We start from the raw sequence: 25,243 nt of genomic DNA on the forward strand, positions 1-25,243 counted from the left end.
TCACTGAAGTGGAACTGTGTCAGCTAACTGGTGCTGAAGCAATACTGTTGATTCTACAGAACATTGAGACAATTTCCTTTGACTTCTGAGGACTGTTTATCTATAGGAACATCAGTGCGCAGCTTTACTGTGAGAAGTGTGGACATTATATTAATTGGGTAGCGCACCACCGGTTATTACACCATTGTTCAATATTAGCGCAGTATTTGTAACTTTTTACCAATTAACCTATCTGTATCTTTTTGGGATGTGGGAGGACACCAGAGTGCCGGAGAAAACCAATGCAGTAACTATTACTAACAACCAAGTCCATGTCCTGCTGCTACTTCCCCACTGCAGCCAACTGACAGTGCTTATATCGACTTTCAGAGCTTTAGCAAACAGACAATCCAAGAATACAACTTTCTGATTGGCAGCCTTTATATGGCATGCTGGTCAGGCTTACTGCCTTGTCAATGTGCATTTATCCTGTTTTGCCTGATTTGCAAACAAAAAGGGCATAGAATCTCGGGGTGGGGGGGGGGGGGAATTTAACTTTAAAGTTGAAAAACAAAGTAAACAAACAGTAATTAAATAATGTAAGAAAATAATCAAAACATATTTTAAAAATTCTCCCCAAATTTTAATCAATAGAATTCATAGAGACGTAAATCAAGCACCTTTTTTGATGTTTATATGGATTTTTTTTTCAAATGGCAGACAGCAAAATGCATTCCTGTATGGATTTGGATGTACTCATGCTTATTAGGGGACAGGCCAATGATTCCATATTATGTAGAACATCCACACTTGTTTTGTCAAGCTTGGGAAAAAAACAGAACAATGTGTTTAAATTTACTTCGTGGAAATTCATGATACTATTCACAAATTTTGTGGCAAAAAAAAAAGTCAAGAAAATCAATTTAGTGTTGTAATTTTTGCTTATTTTCGTGATAGTAAGCATACATTACCACTTCCATTTTTAAAATGTACAACCAACAGAAAGCTTTGACTGTTTCCAAAAAATCAGAGCAACTTTTGTGTTAATACACAAAGCAGTTAAAAAATAGCTTAATATATATACTTTTTAAAATGACAGCATTGGTTCTTACCTCACCACATGAAATATCCTTAGTTATAAAGGCATTAAAATAAATCAAGGCAGCTTTGAATTTATTTAAAAAAAAAGGTTTTACTTTAGGTTTCAGTGCATGACTGCAATAGCCCATCTCAGTCTCAGTGCCCTTTCAGTAACCCTTGGAGTGGTTTGATATTTACCAGGGAAGGGTCATATCATGCTATCTAAGGACAGACAATAAACCCTCTTGCCCTGGAGAACATTTGTAAATCACACTTTGTCTTTTACTTTGATTTTGGTTTAATCATATTTTTCAATGTTTGAAATGTCATTGTGATCTCTGATCACAAGCAGATGTATATGTTATGCCTCCGTTATGTTTCATTATGAAATGGTACTGTACTTTTTTTATACAGATTTCTACTACGTAAGCACAGAAAGTATACAAGGTGATTATAAATATTCATTCATTTTAAAAGACGAACTTGATGAAGTATTAAACAAAAGTATCTTAAAGGTTAATCAGAGCAGACAATATTTATTTACCCTTTTCCTAACCTTAAAAATCTACTCTAAAAGATTGCTTTCTTCGTTGTCATCTAAAAGCATTGTATGGTAGAATCAATCTGAGAAACTCTTCCAAGTGCTCATCCTTCTTTTCCCACAATAATAAGTAATTTTTCGTCTGAGCCCACACTCTTTATTATTTCTGCATTCCATTATGTCTCTGAATTTGTCCATCAAATATTTGAATTAATTGATCTAAAAAGCAGTCCAATTCATTGGTGCCTAGTCCAACTGATGGTTCTGGGTTTGATAAAAATGTTGGCACTTTGCAAAGGTATACATTACATATGTAGTGGGAAGGATACTCAGCTTGACTACCCCAAACTCCATTACATATACTCAGTATACTTGCCTACCCCATACTCCATCACATATTTGCTATATACTCGCCTACCCCAAACTCCATCACACATACTCAGTATACTTGCCTACCCCATACTCCATCACATATATGCAGTGGCGGCGCTACACTGGGGCTTGCCGGGGCTGAATCCCCAGCAGAGAAACTGTAAGCCCCTCGGAAAGCCCCCCCCCCCCCGAATTAAGGGCCGACTCTAGCGTAGGGCGAGACACTTATCATTCCCTCACCTCAGAGAATGATAACAGGAGGGGGTCCTTTTACGCGCTGCGCCGATCGGGAGATACAGCTATAGTTTCCGGGCTGAAGCAGACACTAGAGCTTCAGCCGCCTGGTCCACTTCTGTCTCCTCCTCAGCAATACCGCTCTGCACGCACTGAATCAGGAAGTAGTGCAGAGCGATATTGCTGAGGAGGAGACAGGAGTGGACCAGGCGGCTGGAGCTCTAGTGTCTGCTTCAGCCCGTAGACTATAGCTGTATCTTCCGCTCGGCGCCGTGCATAAAAGGACCCCCCGTACGCTGAGGTGAGGGAATGATGGGGCTCCCCTCCCAGCCTCTGCAAATTGTCCCCCCACCCTCCTGACCAGGTAGAACTTTATGTGCATTTACTGGGGTAACACTGTCTTACGTGCATTTACTGGGGTAACGCTGTCTTACGTGCATTTACTGGGGTAACGCTGTCTTACGTGCATTTACTGGGGTAACGCTGTCTTACGTGCATTTACTGGGGTAACGCTGTCTTACGTGCATTTACTTGGGTAACGCTTTCTCTTATGTGCATTTACTAGGGTAACGCTGTCACTTACGTGCATTTACTGAGGTAACGCTGTCTTACGTGCATTTACGGTAGAACTTTATGTGCATTTACTGGGGTAACGCTGTCTTACGTGCATGTACTGGGGTAACGCTGTCTTACGTGCATTTACGGTAGAACTTTATGTGCATTTACTGGGGTAACGCTGTCTTACGTGCATTTACTGGGGTAACGCTTTCTCTTATGTGCATTTACTGGGGTAACGCTGTCACTTACGTGCATTTACTGAGGTAACGCTGTCTTACGTGCATTTACTGGGGTAACGCTGTCTTACGTGTATTTACTGGGGTAACGCTTTCTCTTATGTGCATTTACTGTGGTAACGCTGTCACTTGCGTGCATTTACTGGGGTAACGCTGTCTTACGTGGATTTACTGGGGTAACGCTGTCTTACGTGCATTTACTGGGGTAACGCTGTCTTACGTGCATTTACTGGGGTAACGCTTTCTCTTATGTGCATTTACTGGGGTAACGCTGTCTGTCGTTATGAGCATTAACTGGTGAAAAGCTGTCTCTTATGTGCATTTACCGGGGTAACGCTGTCTGTCATTATGTGCATTAACTGGTGAAAAGCTGTCTCTTATGTGCATTTACTGGGGTAACGCTGTCTCTTATGTGCATTTACTGGGGTAACGTTGTCTGTCATTATGAGCATTAACTGGTGAAAAGCTGTCTCTTATGTGCATTTACTGGGGTAACGCTGTCTCTTATGTGCATTTACTGGGGTAACGTTGTCTGTCATTATGAGCATTAACTGGTGAAAAGCTGTCTCTTATGTGCATTTACTGGATAAAAGCTGTCTCTTATGTGCATTTACTGGGGTAACGATGTCTGTTATTATGAGCATTAACTGGTGAAAAGCTGTCTCTTATGCGCATTCACTGGTGAAAAGCTGTCTGTCATGTGCATTTACTGGTGAAACGCTGTCTGTCATGATGTGCATGTACTTCATATTTTTTTTATGTAACTACATTAGCTGGTGCAACTACATTACAGTTAGCCCTGCCCACATGTCATGACCACGCCCATTTCATCGCCGCGTGCAGATTCCCCCCTGTAAGCCCCACCTGCCAACCCTTGTGCCCCCTTTGAGCCCCCCCAAAAACTTGAAGCTGGAGCCGCCACTGCATATATGCAATATACTCGCCTACCCCAAACTCCATCACACATACTCAGTATACTTGCCTAGCCTAAACTCCATCCATGTACTTTGCTTTTGGTATTGGCAGTTCCTGTTTGCACGTGGTGACTGCTTCACATGCATTGTGCTGAGTGGAAAAGTAAAGGTAGGCACCAGTTGGTTTTGCAAGTGACAAAGATGTATCTCCTTTATTAAACAATAGAGAACATATCATCTTTAGGACGATTATCATACAACATACATACATTCGTACATAAACTGCATTTTTGTGGAGAGCTAGCTACAACTTCCTAGATACTGGCTTTCATATGGATACCAGATATTATGGAAAATATAGGTAGCCTTCTCTCAGAAGTCAGAAGCAGAGAAACACCAAAAGGGGATTAGGTGAACTCCCACTAATGCAGTGTGTGTGTGTGTGTGTGTGTGTGTGTGTGTGTGTGTGTGTGTGTGTGTGCGTGCGTGCGTGCGTGCGTGCGTGCGTGCGTGCGTGCGTGCGTGCGTGTGTGTGTGTAGTGTGTGTGTGTGTGGGGGGGGGGGTTGTCAAGTGGTTTTACCATACACTATTTGCAGATCCTTTAGGAGTCAAACAAACAAACAACAAACAAAGAACATTTATATCGCACTTTTCTCCTGGCGGACTCAAAGCGCCAGAGCTGCAGCCACTAGGACGCGCTCTATATGCAGTAGCAGTGTTAGGGAGACTTGCCCAAGGTCTCCTACTGAATAGGTGCTGGCTTACTGAACAGGCAGAGCCAAGATTTGAACCCAGGTCTCCTGTGTCAGAGGCAGAGCCCTTAACCATTACACTATTCAGCCACCAGAGTCAAGTCAAGGAAAATGTTTTTGTTCTTTGTACTTTAGTGAGACATTATCTTGTTTTACATCCAGTCTTAACATGGTAATTTATATTAAAAACTTACCAGTAACTCAGTCTTCTCAACATTAAAGTGAACCTCCAGACTAAAAATCTACTCAGAGGCACTAAAAAGGCTTGGTGTTTCTTTAACAGTTTCACAGCATCAGAGCTTTGTTTTTCTTACATAAGCCTCATTTTTAGCTGCAAAGAAGCTAAGCTCTGCCCTATCAAAGAAAACTGCCTAGGCATTTTTCCCCTGATGCTGTGCAAAGCATGATGGGATTTCCTGTGTTGATGTTCTTGTTGCCTAGCAACTGGGAGGGGTGATCAGGACACAGGACAGTTGGAACTGTGTCTCATGCTCCCTGTCACCTCCTTTCAACCAAAAAGATGGCTGCCCTCATGAAATCAAACATTTGCCTGTTCTTTTAAAACACAGTGGGTAAGAGATTTTATGACCTATCTATTTTAATCAACATAACTAATGTAACTTAATGACAGTATGTTTGTTTGACAGGCTGATGTTCCTCTTTAACGGTATCTGCTAACATTAACAGTAACTGATTCAGCCCTCCCTTTCCAACCATACAGTAACGCACTAAATAGTTCTTGACAAAAGATGGTCAATGAGATAGCTGCTTTTTCAAGTTGATGCATATTTATGGTATTCTTACACAAGTCTATGCAGTTTTACACTGAACCAATATTACATTTGCACAAAATGAACACTCTAATCCAGACATCTGTAAATAAAAAATCTTATTAATTTGCTTATTTTCTGCACAAACACAATTAAAATGCTAATGCATACTCTCATATTGTAAAGGAAACCTTAAAGCAGACCTAAACTCAGAACTTCCTCTCTGCTCTGAAAGATAAGCAACAACATGATAATATTTCTTCGTTACAACTTATAGAACACCTACAATAAACCCACAGTGTTTACTTCCATGATGGTACTGGGATAACAGAAAGGGTTAACCTTCAGTGCTTATATATTAGCACAGAACAAAGGCATACTCCAGCACAACTCAGGCACAGCTAACAGTCCTGATTTGCACTTGCTGATTACTTGCTTATAAGGGGAGATCAGACAGGCTTCTCACTGTAAACACACACAGAGTGAAATTCTCAGCAACTATATGTGTTTTCGTTGTCTGCTGTGCAAGAGTTTAGGTCCAATTTAATTGAGGCTGCTATATGTATTTCCTTTTACACAATACCAGTTGCCAGAGTCCTGCTGATCTCTTTGGCTGCAGTAGTGTTTGGATCACACACTCACACAACAAGCTTGCAGTTAATCCAGTTAGACTTCAGTCAGAGCACCTAAAATCAATGCTTGTTCAGGGTATATGACTAAAAGTATTATGCTGGGTACACACGGTACGATTTCCGTGCGATAGATGCATCCGATTGATAAAATCCCTCATGTCCGATATTACTCCCGATCGATTCTGCGCTCAATTTCTCATAGAAGTGAATGGAAAAAGATAAGAAAAACGAGTGAAGATAAGAGAATCGAGCGCAGAATCGAGCGAAAAAAATTATCGGGTCGGAAAATTGCACGGAAAATTGTATTGTGTGTACCCAGCATTAGAGTGCAAGGAACAGCAAAACAACCATGCAATTTGTATTTACCACTTCAGCTCACAGGTGTTTTCACCTAATTTATTTAAGTATTTATATAGCGTCGTCATATTACGCAGCTCTGTACAGAATATATTGCCTTCAGTGATGAGCGAAAATGCAAATATTCTTTTACGCAAATTTTCACGAAAATAAGTACCATTTTTTTTTTTGACAAGCGAAAATTCGACCAAATATTTTAGCGTTTATTTTTCGCTTAATGTCCGCTATTTTTGCATTTAATAGCTACGCCCCCTTACAAGCTAGAATCACCAAATTTGCAGGGTATATTAAGGAGATAAGTGGGTACAAGAGGAAAACATTTTTTTCAAAAAGACCTTACAGTTTTTGAGAAAATCGATTTTAAATTTTCAAAGGAAAAATGTATACATTTAAATGTGGTAAATGACACTGCTCCATCCGGTGCGCAAATTTTGAATCTGCAGCCTTGAGCGGCGGCGACACCAGCCAAGAGTGCAAGCAGACGCCAGTGCTGTGAGAGGGCCTGGTTGTCTGTAGGCACCAGATGGAGCAAATTCTCTGAATCTGTAAGGCGACAGTACAACGCGAACTACAGGTACAAGAATGACCTTTTGAGCCACAAGCATGCCTGCGCAGTGCACATTGAACACCGGTGAGGAAAACTGGGCCCATAAAGACAAACTTCATGACATGTCAGAGGTTTGAACTGTTCCCCCGTGGAGCGCTACGCTAAGCCACTGTGGCAGCAGATAGTGATTCTCCTAAACGCAAGTATACACGGTTTTACTTTATTGCCACTTGATTTCAATTGAAACAAGGAGTCATATCACTCACTGAAGAGAACTGACTGCAGCATTTTTTAGTCCGCCACAATGGACTGGGAATGTCTAAACAGCCGGTCATATCTATTTTGGCAATAGAGGCTGAACAGCTTATACAATAGCAGTAAGGGTATGTGACTTTGAGTCTGAGCAAACATATCCTTATAGGAAGCAATATAAGCCATAAAGTGTATATATAAACTTGATTTTAAGGCATTTGTTTGGTACGCTTAAATGACCCCGGTGGTTACCTCGTGGTTTTAATTACATGTATAGATCTATTTTTAATGGAATGTGTGTTGTGCACTCAGTTGTGCCGGTGCGCACACATGTGTCCTATTTTCTGTGCAATAAATATGCGTCTTTGGACATAATTTGATGTGGCGCGTTATACCTTCATACTATGCTTCTACTTTGTTTACTTAAATATGGTTGTGCCTCTCTCTTGATGTCCACGGATGACGTGATAACTTATTATTTGTTTCAAACAGAGGATGCAAAGGTGACTGGCACTCAATGCTGCTGGAATATTGCAGTTGGATTAAGTTACCGAGCAAACTGTGCTCACAATAAAACAGATATGTATCCAGGATAGAAGAAGAAAAGTAGATCCGGCACCAATCTGCTGCTTCAGTAGAATTTTAATCCAACAGGTACAGTAAGGTTTAACAATGGAAGATACAAAAAGACGGCCTGACAGCCGTTTCGCAGGTCACCCCGCTTCGTCAGAGGCCTCGAAACGGGGTGACCTGCGAAACGGCTGTCAGGCCGTCTTTTTGTATCTTCCATTGTTAAACCTTACTGTACCTGTTGGATTAAAATTCTACTGAAGCAGCAGATTGGTGCCGGATCTACTTTTGTTCTTCTATCCTGGAAACTTATTATTTGTGCACTGACATTCACTGCATGCTGCCTTATGCTGGATACACACCATACATTTCCGCGTTCGATGCGTCCGTCGATACGCGTCGATTCGATTATTTCCGACATGTCCGATTCAAGCTTCGATGGATCATTAGGTCAATTTGCCATACTTTACATGGCAATCGACCTAAAAATCCTCGAAATTCGTTCGGAAATGCTCGGAAATAATCGAATCGACGCGTATCGACGGACGCATTAGACGCGGAAACTCATGGTGTGTATCCAGCATAAAACAAGTCTTTGTAGATCACAGTTAAGTGTGAACATGCTATTTGAAAGGATACCAGTTGGTGACACCAGCAGAGGCAAGCCTTCCACTCAGCAGGGGTCCAGACATGCTGGAGCCATTCCACCAACATTAAAAACAAATGTAGTATATGATTTTTGCGTGTTTAAGGTATACTGTTTATATGAGAGGTATGAAAATTATATCATTCCGCTGGTCCGGGTCTAGTGAATATTTTGATATTAAATTGGTGGCACGGACATCACCAAAACCCGAGGTATTCAGCTGCTTCATGCCAGAACATGTGACCCTAACCAGGTTTGATGTCATAAGAATTGTCATATTCTAAAGAATATGAATCCGTGGTTGTTATGTGTGTGCGGGAAGCATGAGCTGAAATATGAAAATGTCATATTTTTTGGGCACAAATGTCCCACCCAGAAGGTTAACCGCACCCTGTCCAGCCCCTGGGCTGAACCTGAGACCCCACCCAAAAATGTGGGTCATTCAAAAGAACTCGACAAGGGCTCCTCCCCAGTCCTCCTTCTTAAAACACCGACATGAGAGCAGCTGCTAGCCTGAGGACTGAGCTAGCGGCCATCTTGTTTGAAATTTGCTCTGGAACAAAGGAACTTTAACGTGTTTCCCAAAGCGGACATGTTTCTGAAAACCTGGAACTTAAGTATTCGTTTATTTTCTTCCCTTTTATTTTATACTGGGTTACTGTTCTCTTTAGTTGTTGATTTTAATAATTTTCTGTATATATTAATTATTTATATTGCATTTATAATAAAAGACTCTAAAGTCGTTTATTTGTTCAGCTACACCTACTATTCAGCCACACAGAATGAATCCTAGCTTTCTGAAGATTAGCTATCGAGAAGTGTTGTTATTAGCCAGAATAGCCTTTGTTAACCATTTTTATTTACAGGTCTTAGAATTAGCCAGAGCTGGCTTCTCTTCCCCCAGTTAGAAAGAGATGGTAGCAGCCTAATATTTTGTGTTTTATAGTTTGCACGCCTCCTTCTGGTCTGCTGCAGCCGAATTCCAGGGATTTCCGCACACCGATTGCGTCCACAAGATTGGATGGTCTTTGTGCTGAAACCGGTTGGAAGGCATTGTGCAGTCTGGCCACTAGGGGACCAGACACCCCCTCTTGATGCTCTCTAACCCCTTGTCCCCATGCAGGCTGGGATAGCCAGAATGTGAAGCCCCGGCCGAGTGGGGCATCGCACCCTAAGATACACCAGCCCACATGGTCCATGGTATGGGGGGGGGGGGCCCGAGGAGAGCCTTCCCCTCCCCCACAGAGCTCTTGTCCAATCCATGGACAAGGGGCTCTTCCCCACTTCCGGTTCCCCGGAGGAGGTGGGGGCGATGACTCCCTGGGAGGTTCACGGTGGCATCTGGGAGTTCCCTTTAAAAAAAATTTCCCATGCCAATATCCTCGGAAAAGGTCCCACACCAATATCCTCTATCTTGCGACGTTCTTTGATACATTGATTGAAGATCTCCGAGTACCTGACACCACACACCGCCGCTCACCGCCACACAGCTTTGCTATATTATGTATAGCACAGCAGAGCTGCGTCTATCTCCGTCTCCCTCCACGGCTTTCCACTCTCCTCCCCACATGCTGCACATATCCCCCTTACCTACACTGGCACCCTGGAGCACACTGATAGGTGCTATAGGTGCTATAGGTGCTCCAGTGTGCCAGTGTAGGTGGGGACGATAGGTGGGGAAGGCAGCAGCTTGGTCAGAGTGACCATCACCCCCATAAGTCAGGTCCAGGAGAAGCAGGCAGTGTACATGTCCCATAAAATGACATTGGCGGGGGAGCAGCGGCTCGGTTGGAGTGACCATCACCCCCATAAGTCAGGAGAACCTGGCAGTGTACAAATAAAAAATAAATCCAGAGGCAGATGGGAACATTGGCTTGGACACATTGTCCATGCTTAACCACTTCCCGACCGCCGTATTGACAAATGGCGGCCGGGAAGTGGACCCCGCAAGGACCGCCGTATTGACAAATGGTGGCGGTCCTTGTAGGGGCATGGGCGGAGTGATCGCGTCATCAGTGACGCGATCCTCCGCCTCCGCCTGGCGCCGCTCACCCGCCGCAACATCCCGCCAGCCATACGGAAGCGCCGGCGGGATGTTAACCCGACGATCGCCGCATACAAAGTGTATAATACACTTTGTAATGTTTACAAAGTGTATTATACAGGCTGCCTCCTGCCCTGGTGGTCCCAGTGTCCGAGGGACCACCAGGGCAGGCTGCAGCCACCCTAGTCTGCACCAAGCACACTGATTTCCCCCCCCCCCTGCCCCAGATCACCCACAGCACCCATCAGACCCCCCTGCCCACCCCCCAGACCCCTGTTTGCACCCAATCACCCCCCTAATCACCCATCAATCACTCCCTGTCACTATCTGTCAACGCTATTTTTTTTTTATCCCCCCCCCTGCCCCCTGCTCCCTCCTGATCACCCCTCCACCCCTCAGATTCTCCCCAGACCCCCCCCCCCCATGTACTGTATGCATCTATCCCCCCTGATCACCTGTCAATCACCCGTCAATCACCCATCAATCACCCCCTGTCACTGCCACCCATCAATCAGCCCCTAACCTGCCCCTTGCGGGCAATCTGATCACCCACCCACACCAATAGATCGCCCGCAGATCCGACATCAGATCACCACCCAAGCGCAGTGTTAAAATCTATTCTCTCCTCTAAACACCCACTAATTACCCATCAATCACCCATCAATCACCCCCTATCACCACCTGTCACTGTTACCCATCAGATCAGACCCTAGTCTGCCCCTTGCGGGCACCCAATCACCCGCCTACATGCTCAGATTGCCCTCAGACCCCCCCTTATCAATTCGCCAGGGCATTATTTACATCTGTCCTTCCCTGTAATAACCCACTGATCACCTGTCAATCACCTGTCAATCACCCATCAATCACCCCCTGTCACTGCCACCCACCAATCACCCACTGTCACTGCCACCCATCAATCAGCCCCTAACCTGCCCCTTGCGGGCAAACTGATCACCCACCCACACCAATAGATCGCCCGCAGAGTCGACATCAGATCACCTCTCAAGCGCAGTGTTTACATCTATTCTCTACCCTAAACACCCACTAATTACCCATCAATCACCCCCTATCACCACCTGTCACTGTTACCCATCAGATCAGACCCTAATCTGCCCCTTGCGGGCACCCAATCACCCGCCTACACGCTCAGATTGCCCTCAGACCCCCCCTTATCAATTCGCCAGTGCAATATTTACATCTGTTCTCCCCTGTAATAACCCACTGATTACCTGTCAATCACCTGTCAATCACCTATCAATCACCCATCAATCACCCCCTGTCACTGCCACCCATCAATCACCCCCTGTCACTGCCACCCATCAATCACCCGCTGTCACTGCCACCCATCAATCAGCCCCTAACCTGCCCCTTGCGGGCAATCTGATCACCCACTCACACCAATAGATCGCCCGCAGATCCGACGTCCGATCACCTCCCAAGCGCAGTGTTTACATCTGTTCTCTACCCTAAACACCCACTAATTACCCATCAATCACCCCCTGTCACTGCTACCTATCAGATTAGACCCCTATCTGCCCCTAGGGCACTCAATCACCCGCCCACACCCTCAGAATGCCCTCAGACCCCAGCCCTGATCACCTCGCCAGTGCATTGCTTGCATCTATTCCCCCCTCTAATTACACCTTGAGACACCCATCAATCACCTCCTGTCACCCCCTAGAACACCTATCCATCAGATCAGGCCCTAATTTGCCCCGTGTGGGCTCCTGATCACTCGGCCAAACCCTCAGATCCCCCTCAGACCCCCTTCCGATCACCTCCCCAGTGCATTGATTGCATCTATTTTCCCCTCTAACCACCCCCTGAGACACCCATCAATCACCTCCTGTCCCTAGCACTCCTATCCATCAGATCAGGCCCAATACAACCTGTCATCTAAAAGGCCACCCTGCTTATGACCGATTCCACAAAATTCGCCCCCTCATAGACCACCTGTCATCAAAATTTGCAAATGCTTATACCCCTGAACAGTCATTTTGAGACATTTGGTTTCCAGACTACTCACGGTTTTGGGCCCGTAAAATGCCAGGGCGGTATAGGAACCCCACAAGTGACCCCATTTTAGAAAAAAAAGACACCCCAAGGTATTCTGTTAGGTGTATGACGAGTTCATAGAAGATTTAATTTTTTGTCAAAAGTTAGCGGAAATTGATTTTTATTGGTTTTTTTTTCACAAAGTGTCATTTTCCGCTAACTTGTGACAAAAAATAAAATCTTCTATGAACTCACCATACTACTAACTGAATACCTTGGGGTGTCTTCTTTCTAAAATGGGGTCATTTGTGGGGTTCCTATACTGTCCTGGCATTTTAGGGGCCCTAAACCGTGAGGAGTAGTCTTGAAACGAAATTTCTCAAAATGACCTGTGAAATCCTAAAAGTACTCATTGGACTTTGGGCCCCTTAGCGCAGTTAGGGTGCAAAAAAGTGCCACACATGTGGTATCGCCATACTCAGGAGAAGTAGTATAATGTGTTTTGGGGTGTATTTGTACACATACCCATGCTGAGTGGGAGAAAGATCTCTGTAAATGGACAATTGTGTGTAAAAAAAATTAAAAAATTGTCATTTACAGAGATATTTCTCCCACCCAGCATCGGTATGTGTAAAAATACACCCCAAAACACATTATACTACTTCTCCTGAGTACGGCAATACCACATGTGTGGCACTTTTTTGCAGCCTAACTGCGCTAAGGGGCCCAAAGTCCAATGAGCACCTTTAGGCTTTACAGGGGTGCTTACAAATTAGCACCCCCCAAAATGCGAGGACAGTAAACACACCCCACAAATGACCCCATTTTGGAAAGTAGACACTTCAAGGTATTCAGAGAGGGGCATGGTGAGTCCGTGGCAGATTTTATTTTATTTTTTGTCGCAAGTTAGAAGAAATGGAAACTTTTTTTTTTTTTTGTCACAAAGTGTCATTTTCCGCTTACTTGTGACAAAAATTAATATCTTCTATGAACTCACTATGCCTCTCAGTGAATACTTTGGGATGTCTTCTTTCCAAAATGGGGTCATTTGGGGGGTATTTATACTATCCTGGAATTCTAGCCTCTCATGAAACATGTCAGGTGGTCAGAAAAGTCATAGATGCTTGAAAATGGGAAAATTCACTTTTTGCACCATAGTTTGTAAACGCTATAACTTTTACCCAAACCAATAAATATACACTGAATGGTTTTTTTTTAATCAAAAACATGTTTGTCCACATTTTTCGCGCCGCATGTATACAGAAATTTTACTTTATTTGAAAAATGTCAGCACAGAAAGTTAAAAAAATCATTTTTTTGCCAAAATTCATGTCTTTTTTGATGAATATAATAAAAAGTAAAAATCGCAGGAGCAATCAAATAGCACCAAAAGAAAGCTTTATTAGTGACAAGAAAAGGAGCCAAAATTCATTTAGGTGGTAGGTTGTATGAGCGAGCAATAAACCGTGAAAGCTGCAGTGGTCTGAATGGAAAAAAAGTGGCCGGTCCTTAAGGGGGGTAAAGCCCTAGGTCCTCAAGTGGTTCAAGGACAACTGTAGTGAGAGGCTGCCAAATGTATTTCTTTTAAAACAATCCCAGTTGCCTGGCAGCCCTGTTGATCTATTTGGCTGCAGTAGCATCTGAATAAAACCAGAAACAAAGCATGCAGCTAATCTTGTCAGATTTTACAGAAATGTCAGAAACACCTGATATGCTGCATGCTTGTTTAGGGTCTATGACTAAAAGTATTAGTTACAGAGGATCAGCAGGGTAGCCAGGAGACTGGTATTGCTTAAAAGGAAATGCATTTTTAAAAGCAAATAAACTTTGCACAGATGTACTACTACACTAATATGATATCTAGTATGTAGCTTGCACTGTGGCACATACACAGTACAGTACACAGTGACCAGTAACAGCATATCACCCCCTGCTTCTACATAAAATCCACTGAGCACAGAAAAAATAGTCTTAAAAAAGACTTTTGTTTTAGAATTCAAGTACAATTCAGCCTGCTGTAGCTTGTATTTGTGGAGATTTTCAAAACACATACACACAGTAGACTGCAAATAAATGTGCAGTAGCTAGCTAATCTCTCTCTACTCCTATCACATCCGCTAACTCCTCCCAACAGAGGCTGGTGTGTCAGGGAGCTAGTCTTATACTCAGGGGCTGTCTGTTGTCTGGTTATATGGTTCCTGGGTCAATTGTGCTGCTAAGAATCATGGGAGGCCTAATATGGGTAGAGAAGAAATGACTTCCTATCAATTTTTGAATTTTCATGCTAAGCACATGTCGAATATAGCAGTTATTTTTGAAATTTAGTATTTGGGGTGAAAATAAGGCACTTTCCCTTTAAATTTCGCTATTGGGCGAAAAAGCGAAAATTTCCGATCATTTGGGATTTTCGATGCGAAAATGACTTTGGCAAAAATTTGCAAGCAGCTCTGATTGTCTTGTCATTAACTGTCCCTCAGAGGGGCTCACAATCTAGTCCTTGAGGACGGAAGCAATTTTTCCCTGTCAGCGCTCCTCCCATTCATTCGCCAATAACTTTATCACTGCTCATTACACATAAAATTATCTTAATCTTTTTTTTTCACCACAAATTAAACTTTTCATGGGCGATACTTGTTTTCAGTAATTACTTTATTTTCTATGCATTTTATAGGCAAATACAAAAAAAGGAAAAGAAAAAATACACTATTTCTCCAATTCCATCCCCTATAGTTTTAAAATAAGCATTGCTACTATAAATAAAACCATTTTATTTGCCCATTAGTCTCGGCTATCACAACATTTGAATTATGTTCCTAGTACAATGTTTTGCGTCAATATATTATGTGGAAATAAAAGTGTATTTTTTCTGTTTTTTTTTTTTGTGTCCCATCAATTCTAAGCCCCTATGTACTAAAATAACAGTAATATACCCTCATGACATACATATTAAAGCTGAGTCCCTAAGGCAACTATTTATGGATTTTTTTTCTGTTTTTTTTCCTCATCTGTTTGCTTGCTAACTGGGGTGGTGGGGAGAGGGCTTTGGAAGAAGGGATTAATTATAATTTTAATAAAAAATCTGTCGTGTGTGTAATTTAACTTTTCACCACTAGATGGTTTACCAGGAAGTGTTTTGTTTTTGTTTGTTTTTTTATGTTCATTCACGTTCTTTCTTATGATTAAACATGGCCCCTGATCAGAGTCATGTCCATTCAATACAGGCACTGCGATTGGTTCGGGAAACCTCGTTTCCCTTTTCCAACTGCCGACATGGAAATACCATCACTTGGAGCAACGCCGTTTAAACACTGGAGGAGAATACTCGTCCAGTTAGCCTTGATTGGCGCTTATATGGACAAGAATACTCATCCAGATAGGCTTAAGTGGTTAAAATCAAATAAATATGGCAGCCTCCATATTCCTCTGACTTCAGGTGTTTTTTAAGAAAGCTGTAACCTGTAGTCTTTTATATGATGTATGGAGAAGTGAGATAGGAAAGCACCTTACAAATTTTGAAGAGCAACTAAATGTTTGGGATAAAAGGTAGTGCGTGAAGTGACATTCTAATGGCGCATTACCGTGGAAAATGTTGGGTTTTCATAATTTGATAATAACCTTGATAATATAATACAAGGGGCTTAATTTTATTTACAGTAGAATACTGGGAACATTTATTTATCATGAATGCCTAGCAATGTAACTGAAGAAGACAGGAATTGTTGACTTTTTCTACATGATTTGTAACACAGGAGGTTCGGTAGTGAGTGTTTGTGCCTTCTAGGAAAAGCATAGTGGAACTCAAGTCTAGAGATAATCTTTGTGTTTATTTAACTAAACCCACAGCTTTATTTGTGGTGTTCATGCCATTTACAGACTATCTACAATATTCGCAGAAAAACGGGTAGCAATCATTTTTGATCAGCATGAGTGACTAACTACAACTTAAATATTAAAGCTGAGTGTGAGAAAACCTACTATTTGTCTCAAATCAAAGACTTTGTTTGTACAAATTAACAAGCTGACACATCATTGCATTCCAGAGGATCTGGTGGTGTTTAGCTTCGAAGGGCAACAATGGTTAATTTGCATATATTCAGCAGTGATGCACTGGGAGAAATCTTGGAGCTCACTCCAACCTGAATTATCGCAAATTCTTTCTGTTTTAAGAAAGCAAACTTTTGTTTTCCTTTGTTCAATCCAGTAAGTTAATTGCCATTTTCACTCTCATCTAAACACCTGTCTTAGGGAGACCACCACTTAGTAGATCTGTTAAAAGAGCAGCGCAGAGGAGATTGATCACATTGATCAATTCACCAGACACTCTCTCCATTCAACTTCCACAGTCTATACAAATATTTACTTTTCAATGTCCAAATCTTTTAATGGAAGTAACATACTCCTAAGTATACTCCTATACTTAAAAAGGTTTTTTTTTCCCCATAACTGCAATTCATTTTCCCCGATTTTCAGCAGAAAATGTTCCTCTAGTACTCATCTTTATGTATATGACATTATGATTTAAATAGGACCTGCTCGCTGGCTATACAGTCACGTCTTACCTTGCAAAGTAGACTCCTTGCCTGTACACCGTGCATGGAACTTGTGTTCTCTGCCTGTTGAAGTATTTTTCCTCTGGACTTTGCGGGTGTATTCCACACTCCAAAAGCATACTATCCTCACTGGTAAACACACACTCACTGGTAAACACACCCCCCGGCAAACCCACACTCACAAAAAGCAAATGGTTGTTGATTTGCCTCTACCAACGTTGTTTTTTTCCGGGGGGTAAGTTAGGTCTCCTTCTTTCAGTTACTAACAACATTTTCTGTAGTATATTTGTCAGGGCTCTTTACAGTTCTATTTTGGCTGTACAGCAATCCCCAGCAAAAGCACTGAAATTTGTTCCTGGACTTCCTGTTGTTCATTACACTAGCCCAACAGGATGAAACAGGAAAAAAAGGGTGCAGGAGCCCTTGCAGAAAAAAGGGCATCACCATAGGCGCCCATTATAAAAGCCGTGATTTGCGCCAAAACAGGGACATTTGGGCTCAAGGAGGTGCCAATAAAATTGCGGGATCTGAGGCATGCTATAATACAAAATTGCGACATTATATATGCAATGCCGCAATAAGCATATTGGCATGCCTCGCGTTTGCACTTTTTTAACGGGTGCCTCCAGGTGTCCAAACTTACCTTCTTTGAAAGTGCTACAAATTGCAACTTTGTGGAGGAAGTTCTGGGTGTCCAAATTTACTTTATTTGCCGCAGCATAGCAGCAGCCCCTCAAGGGCTCCCAAATTTAAATTCCTTGCTGCAAATTACGGCTTTGCACCAGCATTTCCGGGCACCAAAATGTACCTTCTTTGCTGCAAATTGCAGATTTGCAGGGGGGGGGGGTCAGGGGTAAGTTGAGGTTAGAAGAGGGTTGTTGAGCGCCGGGGGGTTAAGTGTAAGGCACCACCTGGGGGGGGGGGGGGGGGGGGGGAGTTAAGGGTTAGGCATCGGTAGAGGGTGGTCTTAGAGTCAGGCTTCAGTAGAGGGGGGGTTCTGCATGAGAGGGTTAGGTTAAGACTGCAATATTTTATTATTGGAATCAAGTAGTAAAATATCGTTAATTTTACCAATATTCTACTGGCGGCAATCCCCTTTGCCTTTTTTTCCAGCCACCCTTTTTGCATTAACACTTTTGCTCGCGATATATGTACAGCTGCAATACTGATGGGTTAAGGATACATTTTATGTTACCACATTTAAAGTCTGCCAGCACTCTTTTGTCGGAAATAAGGGCTGAGATCGATCACAAGAATGTACTAACATTTTTATGGAAAATGCATGTTCCAACCTATTGTAGCTTTATGGTGAGATGTGGTCCTCAATCTTGCTAGATTCTTGCTAAGTAAGAATGGGACAACTCGCTGCAAGACTGAACTTGAACATTTTGCTCACCTCTAGTGACCATAGCTCTCTCACAATCAGCAAATTAACATACATCTGATACGACAGAAAAAAGGAGTTTGTCACTGTAGACTAGACTTCCATTCCACACTGCTGAAACTCTGTTCTCCATACTACCGTCATTGATTCCCATACACAAATGTAGTTTTGTGACTTCACTCTATTCTTGAGGTTTTCAGAAAGAGGGCATCAATGGCAGTCTCCCCGTTTCTCTCATGGTAGGTGTGCTTTCAGGCCCAGTCCGCCCATGATGCCAAGTGAGGCAACTTCCTCAGGCGGCAGTAGTCTGGGGGCAGCACCAGGCAGAATCAGGCAATCAGTGAAGAGAGTGCATGCTCAACCTATACTGGGGGCAACTGTACCTGGCTAACCTATACTGGGGGCAACTGTACCTAGATACCAATAATGGGGGCACTTATACCTGGCTAACTACCTATACTGAGGGCGTTTTTGGCAGGGGAGTAGCTTGAGGGGGCGGGGTGGGACATGTGCCCCCGGGTGCTGGTCCCTAGAGGCACCCAGCCATGACCGTGAGCATTTTTTTTTAAAGAAAAAATGTATATTTATTTATTTTCCAGCGGGAGGGGTGAGCGCAGAACAGGGGGAGCGGTAGGCACAACGGTGGGGAAGGGGGAACATCTCCCAGAGTAGCGGCGCACAGATCTCTCTAATCCGCCTGGAATAGAGTAAGTGTTCTGCCAGCCCGCCGCTCATATCTGGGGGGGGAGAGAATGAGGGAGGGGGAGCCCTAAGGGGAGACGACCCCCCTTCCCCACCGCTGTGCCTACTGCTTCCCCTTCTCTGTGCTCACCCCTCCTGCTGGGGAAGGGGGGGGGCACCTTGCTACATATACTAGGGACACATATATCCCAGGCTACATATACTGGGGACACATATACCCCTGGCTACATATATTGGGGACACCTATACCTCTGGCTACATATACTGGGCACATATACCCCTGGCTACATATACTGGACATCTATACCCCTGGCTACATATACTGCAAGTAAAAGTGAGGCTTCATGTTGAAGTGGGATACAATTCTGACAAAACATTCAATTAAAAATGTGTTTTCTTACGTTTTATTACCCATACAGTTACCTTATTTGCTGTTGTGCATGAGTAATATTGCCTGTTTACAAATTCCCAAAGTACAGTTTACCTGCTCTAAAGGCTGACATTGCATTTTATTGCATAGCTGCTGTATTTGTATATTAAAATCTAGTAGTGTTCATTTATCACCTCTCTCTGCTTCTCAGCTCAGTACAGTTCAGCGTCAGCACGCTGCTGGCTGTATACTAATTGTAGCAATTGAAGAATGTAAATAAAAGACAATGGGCTTGATTCATCAAGCAGCGCAGATTAAAGAGACTCTGTAACAAAATTTTGAGCCTTATTTCTTCTATCCTATAAGTTCCTATACCTGTTCTAATGTGCTCTGGATTACTGCAGCCTTTTCTAGTTGCACTGTCTCTGTAATAAATCGTATCTTCTTTCCTCTGTCGGCTCTGTCGGGCTCAGGCTGGAAGGTGTGGAATGTGCAGCACTGCTTGTGATAGGCAGAAGCTTTACACACCCTCTCCAAGCTCTCCTCTCAGCCTATCACACTCTGGTTAGCAGCCCTGTCTTTTGTTTGTAAACACTGCCTAAAACTGGCAATTACAAGCCAGGATTGCAGCAGAGAGTGGCAGAAACAGCACAGAGGGGCACAGTAGAACATAATGAATAGAATGGTATGCTTCTTATTGTAAGAATTTTAGAGTACAGATTCTCTTTAATGAGCCATAGTGCGCCCTATACACACTTTACATAGCAGTGCTCGCTGCCATGTAAGGAGTGTGCCTTCCTTAGTTACGCACATTGCTTCCTTAGCAATTGCGCGGAACATTAACTGCGGGTGGCCCTGCTTCTGTGAAGTATCACTTTAATACTGTATGTAAATTAATACAGTAGTGGCCGCGAGTGAAGCATCGCGGTAGCGATACTTCACAGAAGCAGGACCACCTGCAGTTAATGCTAAGGAAGCAATGCACGTAACTAAGGAATGCACACTCCTTACATGGCAGCGAGCACTGCTAAGCTCATTAAGCTGCGCTGCTTTAGCAGTGCTGCTTGATGAATCAAGCCCAATGTTATCACCTCTTCAGAAGCAGCCACAAGCAGTAAGGAGCTTTCTACTGAATAACAAAGTGCTGTGTTTAACTGTTTGAATGCTGTTCAGCTACATTTTTTTTTCTACTATTTTTGTGATAGTAGATTTTATGCTGTTAAAAATCATTTAGAACAAATAGGAAATACTGAGTTTTTTACCACTTTAACAAAGCAGTGGTGCAAAGCAGAGTTGGAGAAACACATCTTTACTACAAACTTGTACAGGAAGATGGTCATCATTTGTATGGATAAGAGAGCATGATCACTCATTGTGCTGGAACATGTTTGTGATAAATGTTGTCTACCTTTGATATTTATTCATTCTGCTTCCTTCACCGGTATTAACATTTATATTTCCAAACTATCACAATAATTACAGTTATTTGGCTAGGCTTGACTGGTCTAGTTGATTTGTTTATTCTGTTGACCTTTATAATACTGCAGTATTTTTAGTATATTAGTGTGTTGTGTTGCAGTTGCAAAGGTTTCCAAGAATACATTGACTTAATCAGATTTATACCTTTGTGTAGACTAATAACTATTGGCCATGGCATTTGTTGCATTATAAACATATACATGGGAGTGCTAGTTTTCAGTATGAAGACATGGATGTCACCAAAACCTAACCCTAACAGAACTCTGTATAAGACATTGAAGAATAAAAATCGGCATTTTTATTTTTTGTCAGGCTTTATGAATGTCAAACTTAACATGGCAAACTTGTCTGCCAATTATGCAAGAATCTTGCTAAACCAAAACCCTACTTGCTGTGAAACCAAGCTTGAAAGTTTTGCTTGTCTAGTTAATAGTTCAATATCCATAAAAAAGTAGCCTTAACTGGACACATTTTTTAGTTTCAGATCTGTAATGCTCTTTAACACAACATTGAATTGTATTATTTCCTTCGCTTGTTTTAAAGATAATGCAGAATTCTAGTCAGGCACTTTAGTAATTAATATTTGTATAATAAGTGTCAGTTACCTAGGTTGCTGGGTGGAGGAACTAAATTATCAATACTGATAAGTGTTGTGTACTTAATTATCAAGAGGTTTCTTCTAGATTTTAGAACACAAAAATGGTGGCCAGTTGATACTGATGCGCACAGAAAGCTTTAGATGAGTGTTAGGGTAAAGTTTGTGTTATGATGGAGTTAATGGGTAAGGAAAAGTATGTCAGATTAGGGATAAGCAATAAATAAATGTCCCTGATACTCAGTGATTCCTGAAAGTGCCCATATGAAAATGAAGACATACCGAATGCTCTCATTATTCCCTAGGCACAGCACTAGTGTTTAGCCCAAAATGTGATTGTGTGGCTTGAGTGCTATCGGAACTCTTTAAATTCCTGTCCTGTCCTGTCCCTTACTTTGTTTTATGGACATAATCTTGCACATTAGTTGTCTTTTCAGTTATAAATGACAGCAACTGATATATAACTGACAGCATGTAATGGATTGCGGAGACACCGCCGCGCGGTCTGGCAGCGGGGCGGCTGTCTCAGCGTTCAGACCGGCGGTTTCCACACAGCAGCATGCGTCTGGTTTGTCTGAGCCTAGAGCTACGCGCGCGCGCGCGCGCTAGGAGGCAGGACCTTTATACCAATAGGAGAGGGATCAGCTGATCAGGACAGTCAGCTGATCCCAGCGCAGTGAGTGATTGGCTGAGTGGGGCTGGGCGGCGCTGAGGAGCGCTGCACCATATATACTTCTTGCCTGTCAGTTGCTGGTTGTCTGCCGTTGCGAATACTAACGTGTGAGCACTCAGACCAGTCAGATCCTACAGTGTGTTAGAACCAGGAGGACCTGGGAATTCACACTTAGCCAGATTACGTTTGTGTCATTGATTTGTTATACTTTAGACCAGTTCCAGGGTGTTGTGACCAAGGACCTCACACCCAAGTTTAGGTATACTGTGTCATTGCTGTGTTATACTTTACACCAGTTCCAGGGTGTTGTGACCAAGGACCTCACACCCAAGCTTAGGGATACTGTGTCATTGCTGTGTTATCATTTAGACCAGTTCCGGGGTGTTGTGACCAAGGACCTCACACCCAAGCTTAGCGATACTGTGTCATTGCTGTGTTATCATTTAGACCAGTTCCAGGGTGTTGTGACCAAGGACCAGACACTCAAGTTTAGGAACACTGTACCAATACTGTGTTATACTCTAGACTAGTTCCAGGGTGTCAAGACCAAGGAACTCACACCTCAGTCTAGGATTTTGTTATACTGATATGTTATGACCATTTGCTCTGTTGACCTTGCTCTTGTCTTCTGATTCGGTACCTCTGCATATCTGCCTACCTGTTGCCAGACCCTGCCTGTACCTGGTTACCGAATCAGTCTCTCTCTCTGTACCTAATCTGCTCGTGTGTTGCCGACCTGGCCTGCCCGACCACTCAAGCTGTCACTCTCCCAGAGTGCTCAGTCGATCTGTACTAGCAGTAACACCATTCCAATCAGGTGTCAGCTGCATACAGGACTTCCGCCCCTCAGAGAGTCCGGCCTGTTACCAGCCAGTGGTCTCTTCCTCTGGCTGTAGTACAGTTTACCATCTGATCCCTGGTTACCAGGCCCTTGCTATCTAGGAGATAGTTTCTGCACTGCCCAGGGCCACCTGCCCCTCAGGTGGCTCTTGGCCGAGCCATTTATATCTCCCGCTCCTCGGGAGATAACCTTCAGTTCATCTAATACTTCACTCATTTGGTGTCCAGAGGTTAGTCATACTTGTATTATTGGGGATTCTGCAGATCATCCATAATCAAGTATACATCTGTATTGTTGATGATTCTGCAGATCATCAACAATCAGATTCTCTCTGTGTGCTGACACCAATCGTTACACAGCAACTGATATATTTCAGTTCTGACAAAATCTTGTCAGAACTAGAAGGAATCATTGTTAGAAGCAAATGGTGAGCTTCTGAGAGGAAGTATGTAATATTTATTTGCAGGTACATCATGTGCTTATTTTAAATAATTTTAATTGGTTCAGGTTCCCTTTAAAACACATTTTCAACAGATTGGTCATTTCGTTATACTTGCTGGAAGTACATATTTCAAGTTCTTTTTTTTTCTTTTACAGAAACATCTACTGTGGCAGTATCAGGTAATTCTCATTCCATCTTCTCTTTTCCACCAACATTTATAACATATGATTTAACTTATTAAAATGGTTGTCAAATGCCATGTCTTCTTCACTGACACAGTGTGTCACATGATCTTTACTGCTCCTTGTTTGCACCCTTTGAATTCCTTTCCCCACTTACAGTTCCTTGGAGTCTGCTGCTATAACCAAACTCCCAACCTCCAGTTGCCAGTGTTATGCCCCTTTCTAAATCTCTTGGAAGGGAATTGAATGCTTGGTTATACCTCTGCAGCATTCAGCTTGGCTAAATCTTTCCTGCTGCTTAGCCTGAGGGAAGCAGAGTTCAGCACCAGCACAGGGAGCAGCAAAAACCAAGAAAGCTTGAAATCATTTTGTACACTTTTCAAAACTGAACTCAAAGTTTTTTTTTAAAGTGAACCCAAGGTGGATGCATAAAATAGTTAGATATTTACCTATGGAGAGGGAAGCTTCTGGATCCTCCGGAGGCTTCCCACGTCATCAAGACCACTGCCCAGGACCCTCTGGAAATTTGCAGCCATGCAACTCTTCTTGCACGAGCGCTTGCGCAAGTAGATCTGTGTCTGCCCAATAGCATGGAGCCAAACAGTTTCAAGTTACTACGCAAGCACGGTTGCACTCATGCAGGAGTGCCCATATATGGTGGGGAGTGCGGCCATGAGAAAATATCAGACAAGTTCTTGTCGGATATGTTCAGAGGGTCAGTGCATGGCTATGGTGGAGTTGAGGAGGAAAACCCTATACCTAGGTTAGTATGTAACTTTTTTTTTTCACCCGCCTCGGGTTCACTTTAAATGCATACTGGATGACCAGGATTTTGATCCCTGGCCACTCCCTAATTGATGGTATGTGGATGTTTCTGGTCAGGATCCTGAGGCTTTCCTGGGGCATGGAGCACACTGTTGCTTGCTACCAGTAATGAGCTGAGGCCTGGGTGCCACAGACTCTCCTTCCCACCACATCATTACTTCTTATGAGATGCTTCCTGAATCCTGGCTACAGCTCTGGGCATTTAGACAGTCATTGCCAGGCACTGTGGTTTGCCCTGCCATACATCCGCCCTCTAGTGTTAGTCTAAGGAGGAAGATATGGCTGTGTCTGTTTTACCTTAGTAGTGTGCAGGCCTGGAGCTGGAGTCAAACAAAATCAATCAAACCTAGAAATAGGCTTAAGTTAAGATAATAATGTTTTCATCATGTTTACCACAGGTTAACATTTAATGTTAATTTGTCCCTTTACAGAGGCTACAACGAATGCAACAAAATGTAGATTTGCTTTATTTTATCTATTAGATTATAGGCTATTAGCTGTAGCACTAACTGTATGGTAGGAAAAAATATATAGAGTTGCAAAAAATATTTTGTGTATGGTTTTATATGCAGGTGCCAGCACTGGTAAACAACAAATATGGCAAAAGGAAAAAGAGGACCGAACCAGTATATGCTGCTCAAAACTGCACAATTTATTACAAATTCAATAAAACCCATACACCCACAATTGTGAGGACATATGTCAAGAACTAACCTGACA

The 25,243-nt window shown here is 42.9% G+C and overlaps 1 protein-coding gene across 1 annotated transcript in view; it reads left to right on the plus strand.

Annotated features, from left to right (window-relative positions):
* LOC137504798 (deleted in malignant brain tumors 1 protein-like) overlaps positions 1–25,243 on the plus strand; it is a 218,666-nt gene that overhangs the window by 12,925 nt on the left and 180,498 nt on the right. Inside the window, exon 3 of the mRNA XM_068233390.1 lies at positions 23,672–23,695. Within this exon, the coding sequence (XP_068089491.1) occupies positions 23,672–23,695 (24 nt within the window). The remainder of the gene's footprint in view (positions 1–23,671; positions 23,696–25,243) is intronic.

This window comes from Hyperolius riggenbachi, chromosome 4 (genome assembly GCF_040937935.1).
Source record: "Hyperolius riggenbachi isolate aHypRig1 chromosome 4, aHypRig1.pri, whole genome shotgun sequence".
Classification (NCBI taxonomy): domain Eukaryota; kingdom Metazoa; phylum Chordata; class Amphibia; order Anura; family Hyperoliidae; genus Hyperolius; species Hyperolius riggenbachi.